The sequence below is a fragment of the Chrysochloris asiatica genome, unplaced genomic scaffold, assembly GCF_000296735.1.
Source record: "Chrysochloris asiatica unplaced genomic scaffold, ChrAsi1.0 scaffold00030, whole genome shotgun sequence".
NCBI classification, from domain to species: Eukaryota; Metazoa; Chordata; class Mammalia; order Afrosoricida; family Chrysochloridae; genus Chrysochloris; species Chrysochloris asiatica.
Genome location: NW_006408548.1, coordinates 12821194 through 12832064, shown reverse-complemented (window position 1 = coordinate 12832064; position 10871 = coordinate 12821194). Strand labels below are relative to the sequence as shown.

Here is a 10871-nt window from a genome sequence, read left to right as displayed (position 1 = left end):
ACCTTGAGGCTCGCAGCCCGATTCGTAACCACTACGCTACTGGAGCTCCTTTGTGTGGAATTAGTTACAATTATTAAATTCATGACTACAGAATTTACTGTCATATCTGTCTATTTCTACTTTCAACTATAGAGTCAATTCTGACTGATGGCGCCCCCTCCTCATGTATTTCATGGAATTTCCAATAGCTGATTTTTTAGTAGGCGATCTCCAGGCCTTTCTTCCAAGATACATGTTAGTAGCTAAATGCTTAACTGTTTGTGCCACTCAGGGACTTTCTACTTCCACCAAACCAAACCTGTTGCTTAGATTCCAATTCCTAGAGACCCTATAGGGCAGAGCAGAACTGCCCATAGGGTTTCCAAGGCTATAAATCTTTACAGAGGCAGACTGCCACATCTTTCTCCCTCAGAATTGCTGGTGAATAATTAAGCCCTGTGCCACTACAGCTCCTCCCTCCACACTATCCCTCAAATCTGTCTCCATCAATTCCACTGAGATTATCAAGCACTGTTCAGGCTATCATGATTTCTGGCTTACACTATTTCAAGAGACTAACTGGCCTACTTGCTCCTAACAGCTTTTAAATACAGAGCCATCCTATACATTGCTATCAGACTGATTTTCCCAAAGCACAACACGGATTACACACTATCCTCCACCTTAAAAAAATCATCAAAAGATCTGAAATACCTACCAAAGAAAATCAAACTTCTTAAGCCATTAATTCAAAACTAGTCATAACTATCTCCCAATACATTTCCAAAAATACTCGTATACTTTTCTTCCTGCTTTTTCTCTCCCTTAAAAGTTTTTCTCTTGTGCAACTTAATCCTTGCTCTCATATATTCAAATTCAATGAATAAATTGTACAATTAGTTTCCTCCATGAATCTTCCTCAGATACCTTGGTTCAAAACACAGAGAAGTAACAAATTCTCTCCCCTGAACTTCCAGAAGAGGACTACTTAATTGCTTATTGCATTATAGTTACTTTCCTCTTGATATCATAGCTACATCTAATATAACCTGTAAGTATGCAAGAATATCAATGCCAAAGAAGTATAACTTATTTCCATGTTTATTTCTCAAACTGCTCAATACAGGCTACGAACACATGATATAGTGAGTACATATAATATGGTCTAAAATATTAAAATACTTCTAATTTCATAAAAATATATTTAAAATGTAACTCATTAAAACCTGCTATTTCATCTAGTGTGCTTGCTCTCATATCCAACATGACTGTTCCATTTAGGATGCAACTCCTTAGTTCAAAAAGACTGTGTAAAGACAGAGTTGCCACATAAGGTTTACTCCATCGGTCACCTCCATCTTCAACATCCTCTTCAAATTTTAGCCACCTGAAAAAACACATAATATATAAAACAGTATTCAATTTGTGTACTTTAACATAATAATGCAGTACAGTGAGTTGTATCACATGCCTCTTTGTCACATAATATTAGTAACTTCTATCAAATGTTTTTGCCCTGCTAAGGTAGGATAAGAAAACCAAAACCAAAGAACACACTCAGCATTTCTCAAACGCAAAGAACTGAGAAACAGTCAATGCCTCAAGTTGCAAGAATAAAGATGTCTACGTGTAAAATACTGAATGATACAGAAAACATCAAAAGAAGATGAAAGGAACTACAAGAGGAGGAGTAACTGCCAGGTGATTGGAATTCTACAAAAGGAAAAGACTAAAGTACAAAAAACACAATCAAAGCGCTGTTAAAAACAAATTTCCCTAACATCATTAAAATTTTTAAATACATCAACTGACGTCCCGCATTAAGCAAATCTACTATTTTAAAGCGTTTAAGACCAAAGATGTCAGTTTGAGCACTAAGGTGTGCTTGACCCAAGCCATGGTACTTTCAATCACATCAATCATATGCATGTAAAACTTGAACAATGAATAATGAAGACCGTAGAAGAAGCAATGCATTTGAAACATGGTGTTCAGAAGAATACTGAAAGTTCCACGGAATGCCAAAAGAAAAAACGAATCTGTTTTTGAAGACGTGCAACCAAAATGCTCTTTAAAAGAGAAAATGGTTAAACTTCATCTCTCATACTTCGGACAGGTTATGAGGAGATACCAGTCCCTGGAGAAGGATATCATGCTGGGTTGCTCCTTAGAGGCAATGATGGTCAGACTCTGTCTTGGTTCTTTGGACATATCATTAGGAGGGACCTGTCACTGGGGAAAGACATCATACTTGTTAAAGTGGAGCATCACCAAAAAAGAGGAAGATCCCCACCAAGATGAAATGACATAGTAGTATCAACAATGGTTTGGGTAACAGGAGGTGATAATAAGATGATATGATTCAGCTGCATGTGGTTAACAGTATTCATTGTGATGATAAAGACTTGGGACTCTAACTGGTATAAAATGAGCCAACTCGGAAGTAGCAATGGGGGAAATCTCACTAATATGAAAAAGATAGATCCAGGAGAGAAGCGCATCCTTTGGACCCCAAGATCCCTGCACATTGAATCTCTCTGACCCAGGAACAAAAAGCTATGACACTGGAGGAAGGAGTAGTAGAACCACAAGCACGAGACAGAACACAGGGTCAGTCCACCAAGCAAGTAAAGCTTGCTTGGAGATAGGGGGGCCATTAGGCACTTACTTAGGGGAGCTAGGTTTGTTGACCCACAGAGCTAGACACAAGTGCCTTCTGACTGAGGCTTATGATGGAGGGCTGTTTCCTGTGGGCATTTACCAGCAGCTCAGAAGAGCTTCGTAACAAGGAACAGGGCAGAAGCAAGGCCAGGCCAAGCACAGGTCAGAAAGAGGCCTTCCTGTGGACATGGAAGAGGAGAGGCGGTCCTAACTGGAAGAACTGTGTCCTGGATATTTCTAACTCTGAATTGTAACCTATTAACTTCCTTAAAAACCCCAAGAATAGTCAGAGTTCTGTGTGGCCATTTCCATGAATTATTGAACCTAGCTGAGTAGAGATGACCGTGGAAGGAAGGGTTTTGGTGCCATTTTGTTGAACAGATAATATAAACCTGTTCTTTCAAAGAGAATCACCAGCAAAACAAAATTTGATTGCAAACACAGTTCTCCAAATTAGGGTAAGAGTCCAAAATGTTCATAGTCATAAATTCCCCTGTAGTTCCCCTTTCTATTATAGAAATACCAATAATAAGCCTACAAAAGCAAATGATGATAAAGCTCAGAAAGCAAGAAAGGACAGGAGAAAAGGGCAAATGAAAACAAAAAACTCAGGGAGGAAGTGGGAAGAACGCTGTTACAATGAAGGGATTGTAAATAATATCACAAAACAAATACGGATAAATTGTTGAATGGGAAACTAATTTGCTTTGTAAACTTTCACACAAACCACTATAAGGGAAATTTTTTAAAAAGCTTATTATGACACTTAATAGTTTCCACTTTTAATCCTCTTTTTTTAAAAAATCTTCTAATATGAAAGATTTAACTTTTCTAATTAGTTTCTTTAAGGATATTAAAATCTACAATAACATTCATTTCTTTTTCGTTCCATTAAAATAGCAAGGATTCTCTAAGTAAACAAGCTTTACTTTAACAGATGACGATGAAGAAATTGTCAACCAATTATTTTAAAGTTGCTGGTGTTATTAGGTGCCATCCAGTCGGTATCGACTCACAGCAACCTTATGCACAGCAGAAGGAAACACTGCCTGATCCAGGGTCACCCTCACTACTGTTGCCACGCTCGAGTCCACCGAAGGCTGCCATTCTTGGCCAATCCATCTCATTGGGGGTCTTTCTCTTTTTCTCTGACCCTCCACCTTACCAAACATGATATTCTTCTCCAGCGACTGATCCCTCCAGACAACATGTCCGAAATATGAGAGACGAAGTTTGGCCATTTTGGTCTCCAAGGAGCAGTCTGGCTGCACTTTTTCCAAAATGGATCTATTGGTTCTTTTGGCAGCCCATGGCACTTTCAATATTCTCCTCCAACACCGTAATTCAAAAGCATCAATTCTCCTACGGTCTATTTTAAAGTACTGGCTACTTTATAGTATCAATTTAATTATTCTCATTACTAACAGAAATCAAGTAAAGCCAATTGAAAAGTGACACTCAGAAATATTACCTGGCAGTTTCTTTCCATTCATATTCTTCTCCATCTCTATAGCATAGCTCATCCATTTCCGTAAAGAGATCATGAGGAATATGTTCCTCATCATCATCTTCAGTACCAAGGATAAACTGAACTCTCTGGGAGGGTGTGTCTTGATGAAAAAAAAATTTATATTACATTCAAAATCTTAATTTATTCAAAGATAAATTCATAATTTTGAAAGTAAAATACTTTCATTATAAAAGTAAATATATTCCATTAAAAGACTTTTCTTTTAATTATTATGAAAACATTATAATTCTGATAAGTAATCTAGCACAATGGATACAGTCTTCTGGTCAAAAACTGATTAATAATGAAAACAACCTCAATTCGTTACAAGAGTCTAAGGATTCCAGATGTCTGCTGACTGGATATCTGTTGATTGTATATAAGTAAGTAATAAGTCATATGATAGATAAAGGCAATTGTTATGTGCCATCCAGTCAGTTCCAACTCATAGGGTTTCCAAGGAGCAGCTAGTGGGTTTGAACTAGCGACCCTGTGATAATTAGGAGTCCAGTGCTTCTCCTACAGCATGCACCACAGCAGAAATAAAGCCCTCAAATAGGAGATTAAATGCCAATACTCAACTTTTAAAAGTCTGGAATTGTACAAGGCTGGAATACATGACAAAAACAAAGCTTTTTCTTTTACTTGTCTTAATGATTTTTCATCTTAAGAAAATATTCTTGCTTTAATTAGTTGAGTCTGTAGTATACACAATGTGGTTACACTATCGTTGTTGTAAACTGCCTTCACGTTGGTTCTGACTCATAGTGACCCTATATAGGGTTTCTGAGGCTGTAAATCTTTGTGAGAACAAAAAACCTCAGCTTGCTCCCACAGAGTGGCTGGTGGATTTGAACCAACTATTTTGCAGTTCACAGTCCAAGTTCTTACCTACAGTGCCACCGTACTCCCAGTTGAAATATTACCAACAAACAAATTTAAAAACATATTTTCAATAAAATATAAAATATCACCCGGAACACCTTAAACTGCCTAAGGAGAACTAGTGCTTTCTCTTACCATAAGAAGGAGATTCCCGTCCATCTTCTTTATCTGATTCTTTATCTTTTTTTCTACGGTGGTGATGTTTGTGTCCACGATGCCTATGACGCCGACGACTCTCTTTACTAAAAGGAACATGAACACCAATATATACAGCTCGATGACCTATTAAAAGGTTCAGATACATATTACTAAATTTCCAAAAGGGTAAAAAAGGGATAATACAAAAATTTACCATAATTTACTTTGATAAGAGTTATGTAAAAATTCATGTAATTAACAATGCTAGTCTCCCTTTACTTATTTTATTCTACATGGTAATTCATAGAATGGAAATATATATCAGAAAAATAGTGGATCTATATGGATAAACAGTATATACTCTCCCCATCTCCACAGGATTTGTTTTGTGTTCCCTCAATTTTTAATTCTATCTCTTAGTTGTTGCTGTTGTTGTTGACTCACAGCAGCCCAGAATAGGGTTTCCTAGGAGTGGCTACTGAGTTTAAACCACAGACCTTATGGTTCAATCCATAAGGCCTTATCCTACAGCGTTACACCAGAGCCCATCTATTAATTGTACTTCCCTTAATCCAGCGTGTCTCCCAAATTGATTCATTTCTTTAATCCTACAAAATAATCTCAGAACTGCTATACCCATGTTGTTTGTGTTGTTGCTATTATTTTAGGTGCTATCGAGTTGGTTCTGACTCATTGCAACCCTATGCACAACAGAATAAAACACTGCCCTACTCTGTGCTATACTCACAACTGTTGCATTTGAATCCGCTGCTGCTGCTACTGTGTCAGTCCATCTCCTTGGGGGTCCCTTCCTCTTTACCATGCATGGTGGCCTTCTCCAGGAATTGGTCACTCCTGCTAACCTGTCTGAATTATAAGACTCACCATCCTGGCGTCTAAGGAGCATTCTGCCTATACATCTCCAACACAGTTTTGTCTCTTCTTCTGGCAGTCCATGGAACTTTAAAAATTCTTCTCCAGCACCATTAATTCAAATGCATCAATTCTTCCACGATTTTCCTTAATCATTATCCAAATTTCACATGCATATGAGGTTACTGAAAATGCCATGGGGCTTGGGTGGGGCACACCTTAGTCCTCAAACTGACACATATTTGCTTTTCAACATTTTAAAGAGGTCTTGTGTGGCAGATCTGCTTCATGTCATTTGATTTCTTGACTGCTGCTTCCATGAGTGTTAATTGTAGATCCAAGCAACATGGAATCATTGTCAACTTCAATTATTTTCTCCACTTATCATGATATTATTTATTAGTCCAGTTGTGAGGATTGTTTTCTTTACACTGAGGTGCAATCCAGACTGAAGGATGTAGGCTTTGATCTACATCAGTATATATTTTAAGTCCTCTTCATTTTCAGCATGTAAGGTTGTGCCATCTGCATATCACAGGCTGTTAATGAGTCTTTCTCCAATCCTGATGTCATGTTCTTCTTCCTATAATTCAACTTCTCAAATAATTTGTATACAGACTGAATAAGTATGGTGAAGGGATACAGTCCTGGCACAACCTTTCCTGATTTTAAACCATTCATTATCGTCTTGTTCTGTTCTAAACAGTATTTTTCTGACATTCTCTGCTTTTAGCCAAGAGCCACCTGATGTCCTAGAATACCCATTCTTCACAACATTATCCATAGTTTGTCATGATCTGTGCAATCAAAAGCCTTTGCATAGTTAATGTAAAGCACAAGTAAACTTCTTTTTCCTATCCTCTGTTTTCAGCTAAGATCCATCTGGCATCACCAATGATCTCCCCAGTTCCACATCCTCTTCTGAATCTGGCTTGAATTTCTGGGAGTACTAATTTCAACAAGTTTTTAATTATCTTCAGCATAAATTTGCTTGCATGTGATATTAATGAATGATTTTCACAGTTCGTTGGGTCATCTCTCTTTGGAAAGAGCACAAATATGGATCCTTTGCAACAGGTTTGCAAGGTAATGGTCTTCCAAACTCCTTGGCATTTGTGAGTGAGACCGTCTAGAGCTTCAAGATAAAGTTCCTAAACGATCCTAGACTCACTGCAGCTTGGCTTCAATCAACAGCTCTTCACTGTACTCCCCTGTGGTCATAAATTACCCTCCATTTTGCCATTTCCAGGGACCTATTTTTAGTTCTTTCTTATCTTACTTGAAACCGTATACTGTTAATCACTCTGTCCTTCTTGGAATTCTCTCCTCCTTTGGTTCCCCTGACACTCCTTTTTCAGTTCTCCTTTAATCTTCTTAGTCTCCCTTGCAGAAATTTCTTTTAATCCATCATTTACAAATTACTTTTCTGTCACATTTCATACTCAAGTGCTGCTCTTTTTGCTTTATAAACCCATGTTTCTCCAAGGGTGGTCACAGCTAAAATGCATGGTAAGGTGGAGGGTCACAGAAAAAGAGGAAGACCCCAACGAGATGGATTGGCCAAGTGGCAGCATCATTGATGGACTCAAGCGTGGCAACAGTAGTGAGGTTGGCCCAGGATCGGGGAGTGTTTCCTTCTGCTGTGCATAAGGTTGCTGTGGGTCAGTACCGACTTGATGGCACCTAACAACAACAACAAGCCATATCCTGGAGCAAATGAATTAGAAAATTTCAGCATGGGGGCCCAGCAATAAACTTTTTAACAAGCTCCCCCTAGTGAGTTTTAAACCTCCAAAGTTGAGAACCTCTGCTATACATGTCCTTGAGCAACCTCCTCTACAGTTTGGCACGCATGAATAATTCCCAAGTCTACACTTCATGTTTGCTGGACGAGCCTTCTAACTGACCTCCACAGTTGTAATCTACCCCATGCTTCTGTCAGACTTATCTATACAAAATATAAATATAACCAGATTAGCCTTCTGGTTTGAGTTTTTAAATTATTTCCTGTTACTTACAAAATAAATTTTGACTGATTCAGTATTAGGTGTAAGATACACCTTGATCTAGTCCAGCTGTTTTCTCTAGCTTCACATACTACCCTTTTTTCCTTTAATCAAAATGCTCTTACAACTAATACCTATTTGCAGTTCCTGAACAAATTATACTGAATTCAGGCCCTTTTTGTATAAAAGTTCCTCTCATTAGAATTCCCTTCCCCACCTGCTTCACCTGCTAAATTTTACCTTTCCTTCACCACTTAGCAACTCCATTAGGAAAATTCCCAAATAGTTTTGAACCCAATTTGGTACCACCTCCTATTTGGCTCGTGTATCACTCTGTACATCCCATCATGACAGCAGCCAACATTCTACCTTGGAGGTTTTAGTTAACTTATTTCGCTACTACTAGACCATATGCTCCTTAAGAATACAGATTCTTTTTTCCTTCAGAACTTATAATGGTGGTGCTAGTGGTTATATGCCAGGGAGTCAGTTCTAACTCACAGCAACCGTATATGGGGTTTATGAGGCTGTGAATCTTTATGGGATCAGAAAGTCTCATCTTTCTTCTGCGGAACCGCTGGTAATTTCGAACTGCTGACCATGAGATTATCAGCCCAACTCATAACCACTACCTTACCAGAGGCTCCTTAAAGCTTGTAATTATGGGTATTGTTATTGGCAAGTACCATTGAGTAGATTCCGACCCATAGCGACACCCTGTATAGGGTTATGGTGGAACAGCTGGTGAGCTTGAACAACCAACCTTGCAGTTCACATGGCTTTGCAGTCTGGTGCATTAACCCACAGCGCCACACCAGGACTCCTTATAATAGTAGCTTATGATAGTAGCAAGCTCTGGTAGTGTAGTGGTTATGAATCAGGCTGTGAACCACAAGGTCGGCAGTTCGAAACTACCAGCTGCTCCACGGCAGAAAGATAAGGCATTCTGCTCCCGTAAAGATTTACAGCCTCGGAAACCCTGTACACAGGGTCACTATGAGTTGGAACTGACTCCACGGCACACAGCCACCAACACTTATCAACTTCTTACTATACAAGAGTACCTCAAGAAGTTCATGGAAAAAAGGGAACTTAGAGATAATGGAATTTATATTCTATGCTTTCTATGCATTAAATAGCTTAGTATTCATAACAGCTCTGTAAGGTAAGTTCGGAGTCCTGGTGTGGCACTGCGGGTTAATGCGCTGGACTGCAAGGTTGGTTTGAACCATAAGGTCAGCAGTTCAAGCTCACTAGACGCTCCTCAGAAACCCTACACAGGATCACTGAAAGTTGGAACCAACACGATGACACTTAACAACAAGGTTAAGTTCTACTGTTAAACCCACTTTGTAGAAAGGAAACTGATGAATTTAAGTACGAAAAAACTACTGTAATCTGAAACAGTTTTTGGGCCGTTTTGTTTTTTTGACAAGCTAAATGCTAATTAATTAGCTGCCAACATACTCATGTCAATCAAGCAAATACTCACCAATTAAGCCAAAAGAGTATTAGACTTATGGAAACACAATGAACTAGATATCTGGTTAAACATTTCTAGAACCCAGCACTGACAGACACATCGTGTGTACTCAATAACAGTTTGTAAAAATTAACTAAATCTCAGTTCCTTCAAGAAATTTTACCAGCAAATCTTAAACTTCAAAAACCAATTCAACAGGATTTTGTTTCAGGATGATGAAAATATTTTAGAATTAGCATGGCAATAATTTAAAAATTTATAAAAACACTGAATCATATATACTTTAAAATGGCAATTTTTATGTTTTATATCTTAAAATATCCGTTAAAAATCAATTATAACAAAACTCAATAGATACATAGTTTTCTTGTAGCGAAATTATTTTCTTTTGAACTTCAAGAAAAGTGGAAATGAAAGAGTCAATTTCTTATCATGGTGAACAGGGAATTACAAAGTTGTTGCTCCAATTAATTCTCACGGTTCTTGGCACAAAAGTCCCAATGCGCCAATATGAAAATAAACTCTCTGAGCTTGCAGCATAAAAAAACTAGGTAAAATAAATAAGAATATACTAGAATTCAAAAACTGAGTTACTGGACTTTGTTTTTTATGCTTTTATTATTACCCTTAATGTACTCTATTATAATTTTTCCTTTTCCTAATTCCATCAGAGACCTATTCACGCAGACTTTTAGAGAAACTAATCTCTCCTTCAAACTTGATAATGAATATATATGTATGCAAAGTACAAATCAAGGGAAGTGAAAAACACAGCCAAATGCTTCTCCCTTTATGTTCCAGGTAACATATTTCAGAGTTGAAATTCAATGATAATGGATGAAATGTATCACTGTAAATAATTTCAATAAAATCAATGCTATAAAATTTAACTACCTCACTTCCTTTAACTTGGGATTAATAATATGCTGTTTGGTAAGCGAGTTTCTTTCTAGAAATTCCAGTAGTTTGGTGCTGGTGCTGGTGAGTGGTGTGCTGTAATTGCTTCCAACTCACAGCAACCCTGCATAGGGTTTCCAAGACTGTAATCCTTACAAGGAGCTCTGGTAGCGTAGTGGTTACGAATCGGGCTGCTAACCTTAAGGTTGGCAGTTCAAAACTACCAGCTGTTTCGTGTGAGAAAGATGAAGGCTTTCTGCTCCCATAAAGATTTGCAGCCTCGGAAACCCTGTGTAGGGTCACTATGAGTCAGAACTGACTTCATGGTACTTAACAACAACAACAATCCTCACACAAAATGTCCCACCTTTATCACACAGAACCGCCGGCAGTTTCAAACTGCTGAACTTAAGGTTAGCAGCCTGACTTATAACCACTA

At 38.0% G+C, this 10871-nt stretch overlaps 1 protein-coding gene across 4 annotated transcripts in view; it reads right to left on the bottom strand.

Annotated features, from left to right (window-relative positions):
* The window catches only part of SLC4A7 (solute carrier family 4, sodium bicarbonate cotransporter, member 7), a 126082-nt gene that overhangs the window by 60510 nt on the left and 54701 nt on the right, over positions 1-10871 (bottom strand). For all 4 annotated transcript variants that reach the window (XM_006851609.1, XM_006851612.1, XM_006851610.1 and 1 more), the window contains exons 3-5: positions 5171-5317; positions 4112-4250; positions 1206-1366 (exon numbers count right to left, since the gene is read on the bottom strand). In XM_006851609.1, the coding sequence (XP_006851671.1) occupies positions 1206-1366; positions 4112-4250; positions 5171-5317 (447 nt within the window). The remainder of the gene's footprint in view (positions 1-1205; positions 1367-4111; positions 4251-5170; positions 5318-10871) is intronic.